General features: G+C 54.6%; 1 protein-coding gene across 3 annotated transcripts in view; it reads right to left on the bottom strand.

Moving 5' to 3' along the window:
• The window catches only part of LOC113596236 (solute carrier family 25 member 44), a 32,242-nt gene extending 9,536 nt beyond the window's left edge, over positions 1–22,706 (bottom strand). Inside the window, exons 1-5 of one of the 3 annotated variants that reach the window (XM_053209680.1) lie at positions 22,546–22,706; positions 17,609–18,246; positions 11,574–11,701; positions 10,178–10,268; positions 9,866–9,976 (exon numbers count right to left, since the gene is read on the bottom strand). In XM_053209680.1, the coding sequence (XP_053065655.1) occupies positions 10,188–10,268; positions 11,574–11,701; positions 17,609–18,233 (834 nt within the window). In that variant the 5' untranslated portion in view covers positions 18,234–18,246; positions 22,546–22,706 and the 3' untranslated portion in view covers positions 9,866–9,976; positions 10,178–10,187. Of the gene's footprint in view, positions 1–7,153; positions 8,788–9,788; positions 9,977–10,177; positions 10,269–11,573; positions 11,702–17,608; positions 18,247–22,545 lie in introns of those variants that run through there. The other 2 variants (XM_053209679.1, XM_027048703.2) reach the window with 2 other exon arrangements.

Genomic DNA, 22,706 nt, shown 5'->3' with positions numbered 1-22,706 from the left:
GGAGCTCAGGGAAGATTCCCTGGAGGAAGCAGCATTTGAAGCCTAAGAGGGAGGCAGAAGTCGAAGACCCAGGCAGCACAGCTGAAGAGGATGTGCGACAAAGTAGCACCGGGCGACATTTGCTGGGCGTGGGCCGAGCACTCACACGCAGCCTCTCTAACCGCCTTGATAACGCTCTGGGGCAGGTTCTGCTCTCACCATCCCCAGTTTTCAGATGAGGGAGCTGGCCCAAGCTTGCACGGCTGGGACCTGCTGGGGCCACCCGGCTCGGGATCAGGTGCCTCGGGCCCACGGCCGGTGGGGAAGGCAGGGAAGGGCAGACACAGGAGCTAGAAAAGGGTTTAAGCGGGATGCAGTCTGCGCTGTAGGCAGCTCCCGCAGGCTGCTGCGGGGCACGGCGGGGTGATGACAAGACACAGGGGGGACAGAGGGCTGTGGGAAGAGCATGGGCTGAAGCCGCAGTCGGGAGTCACACGTGCTTCAGGGACAAGTCACTGCCAGCAGCACGGCACGTGCACAAAGAGGCGGAGATAGTCGGGAGGCGTTTATTTTGTGGGAACGCTTGATCTGTTAAATCACACTCTTTCCCCCCAGGAGCCGGTTCCTAAGAACAACACTGGGGCCGGCTCCCGCCCAGGGGCAGGCGGTCAGTTCTGCAGAAGTCAGGTTCCACAGACCCAACAGGCATAGCACACCACTGGGCCAGCCCGGGGACAGCCAGCACTCAACCACTTTGGGCCCCCACTTTGGGCCCCCGCCCGTGGCATGGCACCTGCAGCAGACCCCGCTTTCTGCCAAATGGGGCCAACCGGTCTTTGCCCGGGCCCCCCACTGCCTCTAGCCAGTGGCCCCTCTCAGTGCACGGAGGGGGAACGGCCTCATCTGCCTGCTTTAGCTAAACAGGAGAAGGGTGGTTTCTCAGCAGGTCCAGGAACCTGTGAGGACAGAAGAGAACCCTTCCTTTTTGACAACAAGGCACAGGTCACAAATGGTAAGCTCCAATAGAGCCGTGTTTCTGTGTTCTGATGCCCAAGACAGGACAGGTGGGGTCTTCGCCATGGCCGACCCAAGGAAAGGAAGGCAGTGGCAGGCGAGGCCCATAACCTTCCAGGCATTCTGGGGTGCATCATGTAACTTGCCTCTTTGTCAAGCTAATACGTACGTGAAAAATACGTGAGTTGTAGGGAAAATCAATCTAGGGTTTAGAATATCCTTTTGGATACCCGACATGTGAATAAACTAGCTTGCACTATGTAGAGACTCCTGTCCCGGGAGAAGTACTTAGTCTTTGAGAACGAGGACTTTTAACTTAACGGCTTGGGAGAGGGTCAAGTATTTGCATACGTGACCTTTGTCTAGCCCTTTCTGTGTGGAAAGCAGCTGCAAGTTTCTATTTAAGCACACAGAGGGATGGGGGTCCTGGCTCGGAGAAGCAGCGGGGGAGAGCAGGTCGAGGCAGAGGAGCTCCTGTGCACGTGTGCCCGCAAGAGTGCACCTGCTGCCCTGACTGTGCTGGAGACACAGGGAGGGGCCGAGGGGTGCACGGCCTTGTGTGCTGAGCTAAGGAGCTTATGTTTGATTCTGGAAGCAACCCTGAGCCAAATAACCTTTTTTTTGGTTTGTTTAATGTTTGTTTATTTTTTTTGAGAGAGAGCGTGAGGTAGGGAGGGGAGGAAAAAGAGGGAGACACAGAATCCGAAGCAGGCTCCAGGCTCTGAGCTGTCAGCACAGAGCCCAATGCAGGACTTGAACTCACTGACTGCGAGATCATGACCTGAGCTGAAGTCCTACACTTAACTGACTGAGCCACTCAGGCGCCCCACCAATTAACCCTTTGAAGCAGAAGGACCTCCAGTCTGAGCAGTAAGGGAGGGACAGGACTGAGGCTGGAGGGCCAGGGTGGAGGCTGCCACAGCAGTCTAGGCAGGTGGCCCTGAACCTAAGCACTGGTACACAGGTGGAAAGGAGGAGACTGGGGAGGGCGGTGCAAGCCCATGGGGCTGTGGCTGACGGGGACAAGGGACGGGTGAGGACCCTCAAACCTCTGGCCCAGACAATGGACACACGGTAGTATCTTCAACCCAGTTAGGGAGCAGCCATCCTGTCTCCACCATGCTGAGCTTGATGGCTGTGTGGACACCAAGGGGCCATCTCCAGTGTAGACTGTGGAGACAGAGGTCTGGAGCTTGGCAGAGAGATGCAGCTTGGGAATCCTCGTGCCTTCCAAAAGCACCTACTGAGCGTCTCCTATGGGCCAGGCACCGTGATAAGCAATGAGTGGAGAGTGGCCAGTGGAATAGACCAGAACCTGTGCTCAGGACCTTACATTTAATGTGGGGAAGACAGACCCCGGAGCTGTGTCCTGGGGTAAGTGCTGCGAAGGAATAACATCAGGTGTTGTGACCAAGAGTAACCGGGGAGAAAGAAGGCTTTAGAGAAGGTCTGGGAAGAAATGGAGGAAACCATCCCCGGGGAGCCTACGTCAAATGCAAATGCCCTGACCTCACAGGAAAGGAGGAGGTCTGATTTTGGGTGAGGGGGTGACAAGAGGCAGGCAAGGACCAGAGCGTGCGGAGTCTTGGGAGCGAACGTAAGGAGCAGTGGACACTGAAGCATCTGGACATCAGACGGGACGCAGAGGTGACAGGAGGAAAGTCCAATGCTCACATCTGAGGTCAAGGAGAGGAAGAGGAGCCCAGGAAGGCAGAGGGGCAGAGCCTGGTGTGGAAACCAAGGGACAAATGTCGAGGACAGGGAAGTGGTTAACGGGGTCAACTACTACAAGGAGAGCAAGGAGGATCAGGATGAGAAAATATCCACAGGACTTATCGACGAAGAATTACACATGACCTTGAAAGGAACAGTTTCCAGGGAGACAAACCTGGAGGTGGGACTAGAGCCTGGAAGGGGGATCTGCAGCTGCAGCCTTGGGTGTAAAGGGAGGGACGCTGCTGGTGGGGGCCGGGGGGACGCGCGACCAGGTCTCTCTCAGCCAGATCCACAGTCAGAGCAACTCCTTCTGCTGACCTCAACTGTCTCTACAAATCGGGTGCCAGGGGTCATTCTCACTGCGAGAGGCTGGGGCGGGGGGCGCAGGGGAAGGGCCTGAGGGATGTCACGGAGATTTACAACAGCTGCCCTGAGAAGGCACCAGAACTGGCCGGGGCCCAGCCTGGGCTCCTTGGAGGCTGGCAGTGAGGAGCTTGTTTGGGATTCTCTCTCTCTCTCTGTCTGCCCCTCCCCAACCTCTCATGCTCTCTCGATCAAAATAAAGAAAAACTTAAGAAAAATTTTTTTAATTAAAAAAAATGGAGTGGCTTCAAAACAAAACGTTCAGATTAGCTAATATTGTAATTGTTATTTTTAAATGACTATAAAATGTAACATGTCAACTACTCAGCTGCAATTTTTTTAATGCTTATTTAAAAAAAATTTTTTAATGTTTATTTATTTTTGAGAGAGAGAGACAGAAAGAGAGACAGAGCGTGAGTGGGGCAGGTGCAGAGAGAGTGGAGACACAGAATCCCAAGCAGGCTCCAGGCTCCGAGCTGTCAGCCCAGAGCCCCCCTGGTTGCTTTACCTCCTGAACCGCCAGATCATGACCTGAGCCAAAGTTGGCCTCTCAACCAACTCAACCACCCAGGTGCCCCTAAATGTTTATTTATTTATTTTGAGAGAGAGTGAGGAAGGGGGAGAGAGAGAGGAGAGAGAATCCCAAGCAGGCTCCACACTGTCAGTGCAGAGCCTGATGCGGGGCTTGCTCCCAAAAACCAGGAGATCATGACCTGAGCTGAGATCAAGAGTTGAACACTCAACCGACTGAGCCACCCAGGTGCCCCTATTTATTTGTTTTAAGATCTTATTCTTTTAAGCAAGTTCTAAACCTAACATTGGGCTTGAACCTACAACCCCAAGATCAAGAGTCACACACTACTGACTGAGCCAGCCAGGCGCCCCTAGTCAACTGCAATTTTAATACAATTAGATAAAAAGTATATTCAATGTGGGATATGGATGCTTCCTCCCATAACCTGATTTTATTTATTTATTTATTTTTTTAAATTTTCTTTTTTTTTTTTTTAATGTTTATTTTTGGGACAGAGAGAGAGCATGAACGGGGGAGGGTCAGAGAGAGGGAGACACAGAATCTGAAACAGGATCCAGGCTCTGAGCTGTCAGCACAGAGCCTGACGCGGGGCTCGAACTCACAGACCGTGAGATCATGACCTGAGCCAAAGTCGGACGCTCAACCCACTGAGCCACCCAGGCGCCCCCCATAACCTGATTTTAAAATTTACCATTATAATGTGATAATTTTCCCATGATTCAGTATTATTCAAAATGGAGTTTTAAAGCAGCAGAGTACTTTATTAGTTATTACACTTGAGCGACCACCATTCTTCAAATGTTGGATGTTTTAGGTGGTTTTCAATTATTTTCCACTGAACCCTGTCCTATCCTTTGCAGATAAGCTTTTTTTGAACTCATTGTTTTGAAATAGAGATTTGTAAGAAGTTGCAAAGAAATGGACCTTCCACGATGTGACATCTTGCACAACTATAGCACAATATCAAACCACAACCCCACACTGGCTCATTCAGACCTCAACAGTTAGGGTACCTTTGTTTGTGTGGACATCTTTGTAACTTTATCACACGTGTAACCGTGTAGACCTACTTACTACCTCGGTCAAGATACTGGACGCTTCTTAAAGACTTGACGTGAGTTGGAGTCTCAAAAAAATCACCCTCGAGGGGTGCCCGGGTGTCACTTAAGCGTCCGGCTCTTGATTCTGGCTCGGGTCGGGATCATGGTTTGTGAGTTCGAGCCCCGCGTCAGGCTCTGCCGGTGTGTGGAGCCTGCTTGAGATTCTCTGTCTCTCTCTCTCCGCCCTTCCCGTGACCTCTCTCTCAAAATAAATTAACTTAAAAAAAGTAAACAAATGCATAAATAAGGAAAACGAGTCTGAGAAAAAAAAAAAAAGCTGGAGGAAGTGAGCAGGCTGTTCACAAGAGAAGCCAAAGGCCTCACGAGGGCACGAGGCGACGTCCGCAGCTGTGAGGGAGCAGGGGTGTGCAAACCACGACAGCGAGATGCCCCTTTGACGCTCGGTGCCGGTGAGGACGCAGGCAACGCGACAGCTTTTCTGGGAGGCAGCCTGACCGAACACGGGCAGGTGTGAACCTCGGAATCCAGGGACCCCTCTCCGTTACCTGCCCGCCAGAGCTGCTAGCTAGCGCCAGCACAAGGGCATTGGCCGTGGCATGACCCGTGGGGGAGGGACCTGGAGGCAAGCGGGTGTCTGCGACGGGCCTGGGTAAGTGCGTGATGCACATCGCGGAACAAGAGAAGCCCCAAACCATACGCCCTCCCAGAACAGGGCTAGGTGGGAAGGGAAAGGGAAAGGGAAAGGAAGAAAGGGGAGGAGAGGGGAGGGGAGGGGAGGGGAGGGGAGGGGAGGGGAGGGAAGGAAAGGGAAGGGAGGAAGAAGGGAAGGGAAGGGAGGAAGAAAGAAAGAGGAAGAAGGAAGGGAAGGAAGAAAGAGAAAGGAAGGAAGGAAGAAAAGAAAGAAAGAAAGAAAGAAAGAAAGAAAGAAAGAAAGAAAGACAGACAGACATATGTTGGGTGAAAAAAGACAGATGTAGCTCAACACCACGCACGGGCACGGGAACTTCGAACGTGCATGGACAAAACAACGTACTTTACAAGGATACAAACAGACTCAAAAGTCGCTTCCGTGCACTCACGCGAACCCAGGCCCCCCACCCCCATCCCACTGCTCTCTTCCTTTGGCCTGATTTATTTTTCTTTCTGGCACCAGAATGCCTGCCTACTCCATGAGAGCAGGGACCTTTCTGTCTCGACCGCCTATCTCCAGCTCCTAGAACAGAGCCTGGGACACTGTCGATGGTCAGTATGCATTTGTACACGAATAAATGGAGGAAGCGGGGCGTATGGAGAGGGGAGGGGAAGACAAGAATGAGCTGGGGGGTTAGGGGGTATCTAAGCAAACAAACAAGGGAGGAACCCTGCCTGGACATTTCGTGGTGGCGTGTCATGACGGGCCCATAAAAATAATTACCAATTAGGGGCGCCTGGGTGGCTCAGTCGGTTAAACATCTGACTTTGACTCGGGTCATGATCTTGCTGCTGGTGGCTTCAAGCCCCGTGACCGGCTCTGTGCTGACAGCGCAGAGCCTGGAGCCTCTGCCTCGGAATGTGTCTCCCTCTCTCTCTGCCCCTCCCCCACTCATGCTCTCTCTCAAAAATAAACATTAAATTTTTTTTAATGACAAATCACTTTATCAAATTCATTACTCCATAAACTACATCTGGCATGAACAGGCCCTCACTTGCCCTCCTAGAAGCCCTCTGCCAGCTCCTAGAAGGCCCTGGCCACCTCAGGGCCTTTGCACAAGCTGTCTCCTTTGCCAAGGAGCTTTCCCCCTAGCTCTTCAAGAGCTGGTTCCTTCTCATTCTTCCAGTTTCTGCTCAGCGTCACCTGGTCAGAGAGGGCTCCCTTTCCCCACGCCGCCCTCTCACATCACCTGTTCAGCACCTCCTCAAGCCCAGTGATTATTTTGTTTCCCCGCAAGGGGTGCAGGCCCCGAGCCAGGCCCTCGTCTGCTCTGCCGCCTCCCCACCTCCTGCCACCGTGCCCGGCACACGGCGGGCACCCGAGCGTTCGCTGAGTGAACCGGTGAGCGGAGGGGCGATCTCAAGGGCAGGGCCAAGGCGCGGCGCCAGGGGACGAGGCGAGGACGGGGGTCTTGCAGGGATCCGAGCGCGGGCAACCCCCCGAACACCCGCCAGGAGGCCCGCCAGCCTCAGCCCTGTCCGCCCGGGACACCGAACGAGGTGGGCGGGGGGGGGGGGGCACCACCCGGGGAGGAAGGCAGCGCCCCTCCCGCAGTGACAGCTCCGCACTCCCGCGCCCCCCTTATTTCCGCATCCGGCCGCCCCCGCCACCGGCACCTCCGGCCCGGACCACCGCGCGGTCCCGCCCCAAGGCGGCTGCGCGATCACGCGACTGCCAACGGGGGACGCCAGGCCACGTGAACAGGCCGCCGCCGCGCCCTCGGGGTCTCGCGCGGCCGGCCCGCACGAGCCCTCCCCGGTCGGCCTGTCGTCCGTCTGGCTCCCTCCGCCTTACCTCCCGGCGGCGACCAGCTTCTGGAGGAAGGTATCCACCAGAGTGTCGAGGAGCTTCACCCTGGGCACGGTGGTGCCGGGGGGCACGGATTCCCGGGACGGCCCCTCAGGCCCCTTTCCCTCACTGCCGCCGCCTGCGTAGCTGCTGCGCGCTTCGGCCATGTTGAAGTCGCCGCGCGAAACCAAACTGGCTCGGCCGGCCCGCCCCCCGGGGCCGGCTATTGGCCGGCCCCGGCCCCGGGCGCTCCCGATTGGAAGCGGCGGGCGTCCGTCACCGAGCCGCGCTGGGGCGCGCACACGCAGGAGCCCGAGGGCGGTGCGGTGCTGAGAAGGGGCGCGCCTCGCACCCGGATCCTGGCTGGGCGGGCGGACGGGCCGCAGAGTCGCAAGGCGAGGCTGAGGGGCTCGACAAAAACTTTTAATTACAGTTCAGAGACCTTGTACAGTGCAACAGGGAGTGTCCGATCTTAATGTCCGTATCTTGGGCCCACTGCGCGCGCGTTCCCGCCCCTTCCACTTCGGGCTGCCGACCAGCCCGCCGGGGACCAGCGGGTGCGGCCGGCCGGCTCCGGCCCCTGGGCTCTTCCATGGGAAGGTCACGGCCGAGGTCCCTTCCACCAGATGCGCGTCCTTTCACAACGCGCGCGCGCGCATATGTCGGTGTGTATGAGACCGTGCGTGTGAATGTCAGTGTGTGTGTGTGTGTGTGTGTGTGTGTGTGTTGTGTGTTTGCGTGAGTGAAGGTCAGTTGTGCGTGTGTGTGCACGTCCGTGTGAGGGAGCGGGCGGGAAGGGGGCAGGGCCGCCCGCAGACGGGCCACTGGGGAGAAGGTGGGGCGCTGAGCGGAGCCACAAGGGCCTCACTAGGATGGGCTCAAGGAGACGAGGGGTCCCCGGCCTCCATTATGTTGGTGGTTCTTGGGGATAAATGGGTGACTGCGGGGCAGGGAGGTTGAGGGTCATCTGAGGACCCTTGGGGTGACCGTCTGTGGACAGAAACTGGGAGACTCCCGACAAAGGGAAAGAAGGACAAACAAAAGGGGAGAGAGGTGAAAGGGGAAATAACCCTGGGGGGTAAGAGACGGATGGGCGCTGGTGGCGGTGCACGTAGGAACGGGGCCTCCGGGCTCTGACCTGGGCGACAGTGTAGGGCAGCCGTGAGAAGCAGCGAGGCTTCAGGGAGCTAGCACCTTTCAGAAGGGCACCAGGGCCTTTCCCAGGGGCGGGACCCAAAAGAGGTGTGCAGGGTCATCCCGCCAGCCGTGTCAAGTACAAGGGCAGGGTCTGCCCTGCCTTCTCCTCGCTTGGGGGCTGCACCTGTCTGCCCACGACACAGGTGCGGGGGAGGAGGACTCGCTGTCCGCCCCTGAAGAGCCTCAACAGAGTCTCGGCAGTATCGGGCTGGTAAACGCAGTGGTCCTGGTATCGGGGGACTTCCTGACCTGCTCCTTACTCTCCCCCAGGCACCCCTCGGGAGAGCCACGGCTGGGACGACTCTTCACGTGGAGGAGGAGAAAACCACAACCAGTCCCACGTCTCAGAGATTCCCACTGGGACACCTCTGTTTCTGTGAGTCCCGGTGATGGGTACGGACACGCACGTCATGACCGCCCCAGGGCGGAGAACCTCCCCCGCCCTCTCCTAGGCCTCACCGGGTCGGCCTGGGGACATGCGCCAGGCACAGGCACAGGCACCCGCGCCCGGTCCTCACTGTCCAACCTGTTCTCTCCACCTCGCTTTGCAGGGTAGTTCTCCCAGTCCAGCCCGGACGGCCTGATCTACTCAGGACTGGGCCCGCCCCTGCAGTCACCTGGCCGAGGGAGCCACCAGCTCGCAGGTCCTGGGGCTGCTGGTTCTGAAGGAACGTGGGGTAGGTAACTGGGATTGAGGGAAAGCTACGTTTTCCACCTGAGCAAGGGGTGGGCTCTGACTGCAGGGTTGGCGCTTCAGCAGGACTGACAGTACCTAGTTCACAGATGTTAAAAAAAAATACACAAAATAAAGTATCGACATTTGTCCCCAACCTAATAACTCTCCGAAGAGAGGACACGTGCTCTGGAGAACCAGAGGTTTTCGCTGCTCCTGCTCCCTGTGCAGGAGTACCTGGCACCTGGCCCCCAGTGGCAGGGAAAACAGAACAGTCGGGTGGCGGCTCAGTCCCAAAGCAAAAAGCAGCAAGCCTACGAGATGAAGCAGGAGAGGGCTGACGACAGCTGCTGGGAATCCGGGCTGAGAGGCCGGGGGGAGGACCGGCAGTAGGAAACCAGCGCCCTGTACAGCTCTCGTCAGGGCCTCAGGGGCACAGATGGCGGGGGAGGCCAGGAGAAGGTTCCGCAGGGGACGGGGGAGTGGGATCGCTGGGGATGGGGGTTCCTTGGATCAGGACGGAGTACCGGGACTGAGCGGAGAGCCCAGTTTGGCAAGAAAATAAAAAATACCAGGGGCAGGGGGTCCAGGTGCGGAGCCTCTTCAGCAAGAGCAGTTCGGAGTCTCTGCCCTGTCCCAGACAGGCCACCTGGCCCCGGGCGGGGCTGTGAGTGTGGCGGGGGCACCTGGAGAGGGTGCTGTCCTCCCCACGCCACCCCCGCCCCAAAGTAGTGTGGGAAACAGCAGGGTTCTCGCCCTGCCACTGGTTACCAGTGTCTCGAGTCCACCAGCTCAGGCCGGAGGCTGAGTTTCTTGAGGCTCTCGTAGCCCACCACGATGACAATGCTGGAGGGCGTGGCTGAGATGATTCTGGCAGAGAGGCCCTTCATGAGGCCCCAAGGCCCCTCTTCTGCCATCAGCTGTCTGAAGGTCAGGATGATGGAGCTCTTGCCTTCAACCTGGAAACGCAACGTGGCGGAAGGCCACGGGCCACAGTCAGGGCCACTCGGCGCAGCCTTGGGCTACGGTGGAAAGAACTGGACTTGGGGCCCGGGGGCCGGACAGGGCGGCACAGTGGTTTTATATGGGCTCTGGTATCGGCCTGCCTGGGTTGAACTCTGCTCCCCAACTTGCTCACAGTGTAGCCTCAGGTAACGTACCTCAGTTTCCTCAGATGTAAAACAGTAACGAAGTAGACCGAACCCATGTGGTTGTTCTGGGCACCAGAACCGCAACTGTGAGCTGCTGTTCCTGTCATTAGGTAAGCTACTGAGCTAGGGCTCCTAGAGCCGTGGGGGCTCCTCTCTGGCCTCAGGGAGCCCAGCGACTGAAGGCCCTGCTGGTCTGTCACTTCCGTTCCCGCGTGTCAGTCCCTCTGAGTCCCCGAGGCTGGGCCCACCCCCGACCCTGTCGCCCCCACACACCCTGGGACCCATCTTCCCTACTACACTGGAAATCGGGCTGAGGCAGAAATCTCCTCTCTTCCTTCTCAACAGTCCTGTCCCCTGCCCCGGCCCCCCACACTCTGCCACCCAGGTACACGTTTAGACACCACCCCCCTCGGACCCTCAGCCAGCGGACAGATGCACTGCTTGTTGCACACCCCCGTACCGTGCGACATTCACAGGGTGACCTCTGGCTGAGAATATTGCCCACTCATCCCCACCCCGAGCCTCCTCCACGCTCCCCTCTTCCTCTCCGGTACTCTCCTCTGACCACCTCTGCTCCCCTGCCCTCCCCTATCCACAGCCGCGTCAAGGGCTGTTCCAGCTCTGCTCTGGTCCTCACATGCGCTTGGTCTCCTCCAGCCTGGGAGCGCTCAGAACAAAGCTCAGGAGAGAATGAGAAGGGAACCTGTGCACTTTGTGGTCTGCAAACCAATCAGGTGTCAATTTATTCATTTTCAAAAGCGGGGGTGGAAAGGGCATTCTTTCCTACAGACAAATACACCTCGATTTGCCAGCCATCTCCATCCCAACATCCTCGGACCAGGGAAGCCGACTTCACCCCCAACCTGTTGAGGTTATTTTCTTTCCCTCTCCTCCTCACCACAGCCGTGACCCCGCTCTCCCGCACAGCTGTCCTCTTCAGCTACCCACATCAGATGTTCAAACCCCCGTTCCCATACAGCAGAACCTGCCATTTGTATGTTACACATCCATTCAGATTCCATTTCCTTGGATTAGGTGCTGGGGAAGCATCTTTGAGCTGAGTGGAGACAGGGACTACGATCTCTGGACAGCACCACCAAGGGCTCCGTCTCGGTAAAGAAAGCATCGGCTGTGCTAACGGGATGAGAGGCAGGGAGGAGCCAGTGAGGCATGGCGGGGACAGGCGCGGGGGTGTGCAAGGGGGCACACATGGTGAGGGGAACGCTCTAGGCGTTCCAGAGTGCTCCGCTGCCTGCTGCACATGGTAAGTCGTAAGCACAAGGAAGGGGCCTGGCTGACCAGGACGAGGCTGGCCGGACTAGAAGGCCGTGACACAGAGAGGTTGGGGGAGCACTGGGGAGCACAGGTGAGCCTTCTTACCGGCGGGAAGGGAGGCCGGTCTTACCTGCACTCGGGTTCGGATGACGTCCATGGGATTGGTCAGGACGGAAGCGGTGGCCGCGGCCAGGGGCCCCGAGACGGCTTGAAAGACAATGTGCGGGCACTCCTTAGGACAGAGGTACGAGATCTGCTCTGGAAGCGAGGGAGAGACAACGGGAGAGACGTGAGGCGCCGTCCCGTCTGCCCTCACACTGCTTCTGCTCGTTGGCCCAACGCAGACGGACCCTCTCCCATCATCAGCCACCTTGGATCCTGTCACTCCCATCCTCTTTTCTTTGCTTCCTTCTGAACCAAGAAAACATGAGGACCCTCAGGCCCCTTCCGGAAGCCATGTTGGGTACATTACCCGCTGTGAACAGAGGATTCCTCTGGAGAAGGGGTTTCAGAACCTCTCTGCCTGCCAACTCCCCTCCTCTGATGAACAGAAATCCTTCCTGACGTAACAACCTTACGCGTGTGCTCTACTCCTCCCGACTCCCAGGCCAGGCAAGCACACGCCACGGGTTTTCTCACACGGGCACCCCATCGCTGGTAGGAAACATGAAAGCTGGTCTCGCCCACTGTCTCAAAGGAAGGGAGCAGGGTGACCGTGGTGGGTGAGGAGTCTTTTCACCGCGTCCCTGTCTTTCTTTTCGAATTTTGAGCCGTGAGAAGATTTTTTTAAATTGTAGTTCGTTAGCATACGGTATCGTGTTAGTTTCAGATGTGCAGTACAGTGATCGGACACATCTATACGGCACTCCGTGCTCTCACAGTAAGTGGACTCCTCATCCCCTTCACCTGTTTCCCCCGCCCACTTCCCCTCTGGTGGCCAGCAGTGTGTTCTCTGTAGTCAAGAGTCTGTTTTTTTGGTTTGTCTCTTCTTTTCTTTGTGTGTCCTGTTTCTTAAATTCCACTTATGAGTGAGATCAGATGCTATTTGTCTTTCTGTGACTGACCTATTTCACTTAGCATAATACAGTCTAGATCCAACCATGTTGTTGCAAGTCGCAAGTTTTTTTTTTTTTTTATGGCTGAGTCACCTTCCACCGTATGTATACGCCCGTGTGAATGTTTTTTTGGTTTTTTTTTAGTTTTTTTTTCAACGCTTTTTATTTTATTTTTGGGACAGAGAGAGACAGAGCATGAACGGGGGAGGGGCAGAGAGAGAGGGAGACACAGAATCGGAAACAGGCTCCAGGCTCCGAGCCGTCAGCCCAGAGCCCGACGCGGGGCTTGAACTCACGGACCGCGAGATCGTGACCTGGCTGAAGTCGGACGCTTAACCGACTACGCCACCCAGGCGCCCCACGAATGTTTTTAAAAATAAAAACAATCACAGCCGAAAGAGAAGGTCGTACCCTGCAGTGAGATGTTTTCTGCAGGCTCTATTAACAAAGAAGAACTCAGTTTCCAAAATGCTAATGAAGACAAGGGCATAGTGCCCAGATTCGCCCACTCCCAGCATCACTGGGAAGCTGACTGCAGTTGAATTTTTTGCTTTAGCCTCCCTAGAAGCAAGAATCAGGAGTTCACTCATTGGTTCGACCAGAGTTGACTCAGTGACTGCCGTGCACCAGCCACCCTGGCTCTTGAGGATGGAATGGTGAATAAAAGAGTCTCAAATCCCTGCCCTTAGGAAATGGGAACACAGGCAATACATAAATAAAAGGCAAAATCGATAGCTATATCAGAAGGTGATGTGTGCTTCCTAGAGATGAAAATGAAACAGGGAAGGGAGACAGGGAATGCCAGGTGTTGGGAGTGAAGGGGTTGCCTTTTAAACAAGGTGGTCATGGAAGCTCTCTCCCAGGAGGTGAAGTCTGAGCAAAGGCCTGAGGAAGAGTGCACGGATCTGTGGAAAGAACTTTCCAAGCAGAGGCAACATCCAATGCAAAGGATAGGGGCAGCAAGGCCCGTATGAATGAGCGAGGGAAAGAACACTACGCAAGGCCTGAGAGGTAAGTCATTAGGGCCTTGAAGCCACTGTGAGGCTCTGGCTTTCATTCTGAGGGAGGCTGGGTGTAGCGTGGGTCATCTCGAAGACTCCCTCTCCGTCCGCTCTCTACAGTCCAGTTCCCATAGTGCCTTCAAGAGTTTTTCCCTCATGCCTCTAGTTTTTGTAATCTGTGGCCACCTAAATAATAAAGATGAGGGGCAGTGGGAGGGTGGGGGCTGGCACTGAGCATCTCTTGACGCATCGGCCTGGTGGGACTCCTGAAGCCACAACCCCCGGCCCCCTCCCTCCCCGGGGTCACACGACCTGAGACAGAGCGGCCTGCCGGCACCTCCTCAGCCATGTCCCGGCTCTCCTGAGAAGCTGGCATCTGGACGGGCACTGCCAGCCTCCGTGGGCCTGTCGGCACTGGCCCCCAGGTCTGCCGGCCACAGCAGGATTCAGATTCCAATTGTAATCACACACGTGTGCCCTTTTCCTGTGACTTAGGGACAGGATGAAAAACCAAAGTCAGGCAGTGGGGGAGAAAGCCCCATGTTTTTGCTCTGTTATTCACTCAGCAAGTGCTTACTGGGCACCTGTTATCTGCAAAGCAGAAGATAAACCCAGGCTGACTTGGGTTAAGTCCCTCCTGGCTAAATGTCTGTGGACAGTAATATAAATGCATATTTATTTAATGCTACTGGATGCCACGCACTGTGGTGAGCACAGGACATACAACAGGGGAATGAACGGTGTCTTCATGGGACTCACAGCCTAATTAAGGAGCTGTGAGTGAGGGATAAAATGATCGCAAATGGTGACAAGTGCTATGAAGGAAACAAGCTGAAAAGAACAGAAAGAGCCCTCTTTCCAACTGGGTGAAGAAGTCTGTGCAAAGGTGGCAATGTCAGCCGAGGCCTGAAGCACGAGAAGGGCAGGGGGTGGGGCGTTTCCAGGCTGAAAGAACATCATCTGCAAAAGCGGAGAGGTGAGGACAGAGCGTGGTGTATTTCAGGAACCGAGAGAAAGACAGGACGGAGCTGAGTGAGGCAAGAGAGGCCGGCAGTGAGGCTGGCCCAGCAGACGGGCCAGATCGCGTGGACTTGCACGGACCAAGAGCACATTCAGTTTTATTCTAAGGGCCCAGAAGGCAGCATGGGTAGATTTTAAGCAAAAGGGAACGACAAGAACCAATCTCCTCATTCAACAAATATTTACTAAGCACACATGTCACAGAGCCTGGCACATAGTGCATATTCATAAATGGTAGTTTCCTCCCACTTCCAAGAAACTTCCCAATTTTATCTCAATAAAACTAGGAAGAAATGCATTTTAAAAAAAGGAGGCTTGGGGCACTTGAGTGGCTCCATCAATTAAGTGTTTGACTCTTGGCTCGGGTCATGATCTCATGGTTTGTGAGATCGAGCCCCTGTGTCGGGCTCTGTGCTAACAAGTGCAGAGCCTGCTTGGGATTCTCTCTCTTCCCCTCGCTCTCTCTCTACTCCTCTCCTGCTAGCTCATGCGCTCTCTCATGTGCACTCTCTCTCTCTCTCTTAAATAAACTTAAAAAAAAAAAAAAAAAACCTTTCCACATAGTCGAAAAAAGAATAACATCAGGCAAGCAATACAGGTGCCCCCCAAAAGATTCAAGCACTGCCCCAGGGGCTGTAAGGAGGGAAAGATCACCTGTTGAAGGTTAAGGGCTACGTAGGGAGATGTGACGGGGGCAGCAAGGAGCACTTCAGGAAAGTCATGATTTCACCAGGGTAAGTGGGCCTGGAGGGCACCCAGGCAGAGGGGTGAGAAGAACAAAGCAGGGGGAGGGAGACGGTGCACAGTGGAGGCAGTGTGGGTTATCTGGCTGCAGCAGACTGCACGAGGGGAGGCTTCGCTGTGAAGGGAGGCGGAAGAGACAGGGTTGTACTCAGTGAGCAGTGGAGCCCCAGGGCATCACAACCAGGGATTAAATCATGAATGTTAGGAGCATGTGATAGGTGCGAAGGGAGAGCAGCTAGAGGGCTGGTGCAGCACCCAGCAGAGTGAAAACTGAGGCACGGTTTCCAGGAAAGGAGGAATGGAGAGAGAGTAGGAAAGGCATTCTGGGGTCACCAGGACGAGATGTGGGGACAAGTTAGAGGGGATGGCAAGCACAGTCCCTAGGGCTTTGGTCTCAGTACTGTGGAGAATGATGAGGCCACTAAGGGAAGGAAGAGGGTCAGAAGGGAAAGCCAGCTCGGGATGAAAAACAGTTAACTATGTAACATTTCAGATGGAAATGCACGCATCCAAGTCAAGAGGGTCTGACAGTCAGAGTGTCTGTCCAGAACTCTGAAAGTTAGTCTGGGGACGGAAAGAGATTTTCTGACATGTTAGAAAAGTACAACTCAATTGTAAATAAAATCAAGTGAGGAGAGAAGGGTGAAGACAGATGCTAGAGAAAATGCTCATGTTTCCTAGAGGTTTGTGGGGGTTTTTTGTTGTTGTTTTTAAGTATTGATTTATTTTGCGAGAGAGAGAGAGAGGGAGAGAGAAAGAGAGACAGACAATCCCAAGCAGGCTCCATGTTCCGCACAGAGTCCAATGCGAGGCTCAATCTCACAACCATGAGATCATGACCTGAGCCAAAATCAAGAGTCAGACGCTTAACTGACTGAGCCACCTAGGTACCCAGAGTTGTTGTTTTTTCTTTTTTTTTTTTTTTTTTAACATTAAGATGACCAGGATCCACTCCCAAAGAATCTGATGCAGAATCAGGGGTGAAATTCAGGTATGTGAACTTTACCAAATACCCTAGAAAGACTGTGTTAAACAGAAGAGAGAAACAGAACTAGCAATAAAGAAGAAGGTGCGATCAGGAAAGTAGTGGCATAGGGACAGAATGATTTTTTTTAATGTTTTTTTTTAAATTTTTTTAATGTTTATTTATTTTATTTTATTTTATTTTTATTAATTTTTTTTTAACGTTTATTTATTTTTGAGACAGAGAGAGACAGAGCATGAACAGGGGAGGGGTAGAGAGAGAGAGGGAGACACAGAATCTGAAACAGGGTCCAGGCTCTGAGCTATCAGCACAGAGCCCGACGCGGGACTCGAACTCACGGACTGTGAGATCATGACCTGAGCTGAAGTCGGACGCTTAACCGACCAAGCCACCCAGGCGCCCCAATGCTTATTTATTTTTGAGAGAGGTAGGGAGAGACAGAACGTGAGCAGGGGAAGGGCAGACACAGAATCCGAAGCATGCTCCAGGCTCTGAGCTGTTGGTACAGAGCCTGACATAGGGCTCGAACCCACGAACCGTGACATCATGACCTGAGCCGAAGTTGGACACCCAACCGACTGAGCCACCCAAACGCCCCAGGACAGAATGATTATAGGTGAGGAAGTCATTACGAAATCTGGTTAGAAAGGTCCCAAATGGGTTGGATAGAATGTCCATTGCCAGCAGCAGGGATCAGGGAGGTTACAAGCACAGACTGTCCTCATGGGAGTTTGGTGGCCACCTAAAGCTGTGGATGTCGAGGGTGGCAGGCACACGCAGGTCCTGCTCTGGGCAGTGTGGTCTGACCTTTCAGAAGGAAATTTGGTATTATGTTTATTGAGGGCCTCAAAAATGTCATCTTTGGGCCCAGTAATCCGTTTGGGGAAATACTCAAAAAGAAGTAAAATGTCTTATGAACCAAAATACATCACAGGAGTGGAGAGGTTCAAGGTCCTACACCATCTTGAACTTAACAATGCTGAGGAAAGGCATGCAAGTCAAATGCTCATCTGAAACCTGAAATTTCATGTTCAGATCCCAAGTATCCCACGAGTTTTGTGCTTCCTCGTCTTCCACTTCTCTGCCAATATTCCACTAACCCTTGTTGACTCTGATGCGCCCAGAATGTACTTTATGTCCTACAGTCATCGACTTTACTTGTGATTCCCCCACGATGATGTAAGCTCCCGGAAGGAAGAACCAGGTATTATGATCCGTGAACCCTCCTGGAGTCAAATGTTTGCTGGATGAACAGCCCACTCTCCCATTAAATCCTCCACCGCAGCAAGCGCAAAACCACAGCAGCTCAGCCCCGTCAGCAGGCCCACCCTCTGCGCTGACTCTCCTGGGCCCCACTTACCTGCATAGAAGTGATAGAAGGGCCACCAGACGGCGCTATTTGGGATGTAGGTAAGCAGTGAAGCCACGTAGCCTCGGTAGAAGCCTCGAAGCCCATCAGCCCGCAAGATCTGTCTGATGATGTCCTTGGTCTGGCCGAAGGCAACCACCCCTCGTCCCTCCGGGCTCCCTCGCACTTGGAAGCGGCCCATTCTCTCGCCCTTGCGCTGCATCATCAGGTGCTGGGACACCACATCGATGGGCACCGTGATGCTCTGGGCCACCAGGGAGGCCGAGCCACCGGCCACCAGCGATTTGACCGTGTTGCTCTGGCTGTAGTCGGCGACAAACTTCCGGGTGAGCTCGTACGTGGTGACATAGCACTGGCCAGAGATGAGGGTGAACGTGTTGACCAGGAACCCCCGGTAGAGGCCAGTCACGCCATCTGCTCGCAGGATCTTGATGAAGGCATCAAAAGTCCCGTGGTAGAGGCTCTTGCCTTTCTGAACCTGCAGCCGGGTGCGGATGAGGGTAAAGGGGTAGACGCTAACACGGATCATCATCGTCATTGCCACACCAAACACGTAGAACTTCTTCTTGTCCAGGTGTTCCCACTCGATGATCTGGATGTTGCGTTTGTCCTCCATGGTGCCTGAAGACCTGGAGATGTGAGCGGGTGGGCGGATGTGGGAAAGGAGGCCGGAACCTCGCACTCGGCCCTCCTGGCCGGGCTCTGACCACCCTCCCCCCCACTTTCATCTCCTGGGGTACTCACGTCCCCAAAGCTTAGATTCCACCCAGTCTAGCTTGGCCAACTCTCGCCTGAGAGTCTTCCTTCACGGATCAGGGTGCTGCCCCTTCTCTCTCCTTTATCAGCCCTGTCCTCACGTCAGTGACTCCCTAGGCTCCATGCCCGCCTAGGCTCCCTGCCCTGGGCTCATCAAACGGCCCATTCCGGTCTCTGCCTCTGCCTGGGCCCCGGTGTCATGGTCCGTTCTCCTCCTTCTCTGCACACCCAGGCAGAGCTCAGGATGCTGAGGACAAACCACCTGGCCAGATGCAAGGCCTTCAAGTGGGCTAAGGGGACATCACTAAGTGACACAGCCGGTTCCCAGTGATGAAGGGAAGTGCTCCATTTCAGATGAGGAGGCAAGGCCTTGACCCTTCACCCTCAGCAAGGTGCCTCTTTTGTCACCATTACTAGCTGCCTCGCCTTAATCTCTGGTCCCCAACACCCCCCTCCCCATCTGACCCCACGCGCACTACCCTTACATTGCTTCCAGTCCACATTAGAAGAAAGTGTGGCATCCCCCCACCTCTCCCCTCCCTCCGATGAAAGGAGTTAGAAAGTTAGGAACAAGCCAAAGGTCGGAGTCCTCTTTGGTTATTAGATAACTCACTCTAGAGAAAGAAAAAAACCAGCAGAGAGCTAAGTAGTTTCCCTGAAGAGCCTTGAGAACGACACAGTAGAGAACATGTCTGCCCCTTTCACCCCCAAGCATATAAATAATAACCTCCGTCCTGTATAATGAGGGGACATTTCAAAGTGACACAGAAGATACAGATTCTGCCTTCGAGAAGCTCACAGTCTATTCGAGATGACACGGTATCCCTCCGGGAATGAATGTAAGATACAGAAAGAAACCAGGGCAAATCACTGCACATGTGGCTCTCATGTCAAGTGTATCCTTCGCCTGAGTTTCCAAATAAAAGTAATACTAATAATTGTATAAAATTAGGAGCCTCCAACTCAAGAACTGTCAAATAAGAGGTCATGATATATTGGACATATTCTTCGTGTCAATGCGATGTGTTCCTGCGTAAGAAACTGGACATTTTCAGCCAGAGGGGAAACTGGGAAGTGAAACTGGTAGTGAACAGTCAGGCTGCCCAGGCTTTGAGAGAAATCCCTACAGGCTGGGAACGGAGGTGGCCACCTCAAAGGGACAAGTCTAGAAGCTGAAGTGCTCCCGCGGCCAGTGCCTTGGCAAACCTCATGTCAAGTGTCTAAACCAATCCTAAACCACCTTCTGCAACCCAAGGTCCCAGCCTAAGGAGCCTCCCGCCTTCCCATGGAAGTCAGCGGAGAAGCAAGGTTGGCTCTCTGGAATGCACCGAGCTGGACAGTGTGAATGGTGTCACCTTCGCTATGTACAGGCTACCTGCAGAGCAAGCTGGCCACGCATGGGCTGCTGAATAAGCGAGAAGATCCCCTGGAGGACAGAGGTATTTGAATGGAGGCCGAGCAGGTAGACAATGAAACAAGAGAACGATGGCTTAGGACAATGGGGTTGCCAGAATGGAGAGTCTAGGCTGTGGGAAATGAGTGAAAGGAACACTACTGTGTCACCTGCTGGGGACAAAAGTGGCCCTTCCTCCCCAGCCTCAGACTGGGACACCCACCAAATCCAGCAGGGCAGTCTTCTCCTTTGAGGCCTTCAGGAGAAGGTGGTCACCGTCTGCCCTGCCCAGAGTGTGATCCAGGGTCCCATGGTCATGTTTCCCAAACCACTGAGCAATGAGGAGAGAGAGAGAGAGACTCTAGGATTTACCGAATACCTATCACCTCATATAATCCGTACAACCTAGCCTGTGCAGTTAGACACTTCGGCTAAATGAGAAAACAGAGCACCAGGTCCAAGGTCACCCAGCTGGTCAGCAGTGAGGGCAGTGGTGAGCCAAGATCTTCTGCCTACACTACCACACCTTCTACCCCACGGGAACTGAGGCTCCAGCACAAATCACACTGCTCAGTCTAAAGCCAAGTCACCCCTACCTGTGGGAGGCAGGATTAATGCCCTCATGACTACCAGTCACCCAAGGGTTCAGCATAAGCTCCTGGCCCCGCAGATGACCAGGGCTTTCTCTCAGCTTTGTTCCGGAGAAACCAAGATCTGCCCATGCTTTCCCAGTGTGCCGGTGGAGAGAGCTGAGTGGCCAGTGGGCACATGGTTGTCACAGGACAAACACGGCTGGGCTCAAGCAGGAGGGCCTCCTGCCGGGCTTGTGCAAGCTGTGTGCTAAGCCGGGCAGAAAGGAGGAGCAGCGAAGGATTCTGTTCCAGGACCTGGTTTTGTGGGCACTGTCTCAACTCGTCAAGCTGAACCACAAAGTACCAGTATCCCCCACTGAGAAACCCGAAGGCAGGACCCGTGCCCCTTTTCTGCTTTCCTCCGTCTCTTACATGAGCCAGTTGATTTTAAATTCCCAAAAGGAAGGCGGACTCTCCCCTCCGAGGCCAAAGCAGATAACTCCTACCATCGCCGTGGTGACAGGAGGAGCCACTAAGGGTCATGCCTCAGAGGAATAAGCCTCCAAGTTGAAGGGGAGAGGGCACTGCACTCCCTCCCTCTACCCCTTCCAAAGGTGGGGCTGTTCCGCAAAGGTGGGATCTGAACCTGCTCTTTGTTACGTAACTTCCAAACCTCCTGCTGAAATATCAAAACCAGTTCTTCTTGTTCTACCCCCTGGAAAATCCTCTTCACAGACTCCTGTACGCCTTCCAGCCTTCCCTTCTCCCAACTCAATCAGCCCCGGTTCTTTATGGCCCTTTCCTAGGCTATCTGTGCACACAGCTCCAATTCTGAATTTCCTCCCACCTTTCAACCCTGCTCAGATGACCCAGAGCATCCTGAAATCATCACATGAGATGTCAGAGGCAGAGCCACCAGCGCAAAGGGACAAACTGGTGGTCTCGGTACACCTCCCTTCCTTCCACTTCCGCTCTTCCTGAACCAGAAACATCACGCCAGACTATTCACTAGGCTCTGACAGAAGATTCTGGTTAGAGACAAGGCAGTGTCACGGAAGGCCAGGTCACGAGGTGGAAAGAACACTGGTACTCAGGAGATCCAGGTTTGAGTTCTACTTCCGTTACTTACTGGTAGGGTTGGAACCAAGTCGCTTCATTGAAACTCGGTTTCCTCATCGGCGAGAGGGGGCTAGTGAAGCCTGCCACGGCTATATAAAAGTGTGGTGCAACTCATGTGAGGTAATAAGTGTGAAAGCATTTTGTAACAGCAAAGCATTTCTATCATTGCAGAAAGCCCTGTTAGACAATGCTGCACAGACCACAGCATGGACATTACCTGGGAGCTTGTTAGAAATACAGAATATCAGGATGCACGCTTAGACCTTTTGAGTAAGAGCCAACATTTTAACAAGTTCTCTGGGTGACCAGTGTGTGTCAGCGTTTGGACAACAGTGCTTTACATATAAAGGGCCGTCAGTATTACAACAACGATAAAAACGACTCTAAGGGTCCAGGACCATGATGGCTCCATCCTGACTCGTCACCAGAACTGGGCCCAATGATGACTAGCGGACGCATTCAGAGCTTTTCCGCCAACCACCCCACCAAAGCAAAAATCCCGGACACCACACCCGTGCGGTTGGATCTCCGATTCTCAGCTGGAAACAGGATCTTTGCTTCCCCCTTCTGTTCGTCTGCTCTCCCTCTGCATGTGCATCAGATTCTGCTTCCCGGGAGCGACCCGCGACGTGAACGCGAATATATATACATGCTGGCCCACGTGTCCTAATGAATATGCCTGTCCCTAGGGGAGGTCCCTGGCGTTGCCTCCGACCCCTCCTTTGAGGGAATCTCCTCCCTCGGTCGCCGTGAGTTCCCACCCGGCCCTCCTTTGGTCTTCCACCCACGTGACCCCTCATCCTAGACACCACATGACACCCCTTTATGCAGCCTCTGTCCTGCTCCCCGCACAGCCACCCTCGGCTAGGTCTTCAGACGTGGCCCCCGCCACGCCTCTCGCCCCGCTTCTGTCGCTGGCGGCGAGCCTCACGTCCCTCCGACTGGAAGAGATGCTTCGCTGGAGTCGCCCTGCACCTCCAGAGCTGCGTGGCGGGCTCCCGTGGACCTGCAGGCAGCCCTGCCTCCCTGACAGGTCCAGGTCCTCGGAGACCTTAGTCGCCAGGCACCCCACGCCGGTGCTTTCTTACCTTCTCCGATCACGGCGGTTCCGCCGCGTCCGAGGCGAACTCCAAGCCCGGACCTTTAGGCCACAGCTCCCACTCTGGCCTCCATGCCCGGCGACCGCCGGCCTCCGCTCGCATCTTCCCCCATCTCGACCCGGCTCCTGGTACTGCCGGAACCGGAAATT

The sequence above is a fragment of the Acinonyx jubatus genome, chromosome E4 (assembly GCF_027475565.1).
Source record: "Acinonyx jubatus isolate Ajub_Pintada_27869175 chromosome E4, VMU_Ajub_asm_v1.0, whole genome shotgun sequence".
Classification (NCBI taxonomy): Eukaryota; Metazoa; Chordata; class Mammalia; order Carnivora; family Felidae; genus Acinonyx; species Acinonyx jubatus.
The sequence above is the reverse complement of the archived record's forward strand: the minus strand, read 5'-3'. Positions and strand labels throughout refer to the sequence as shown.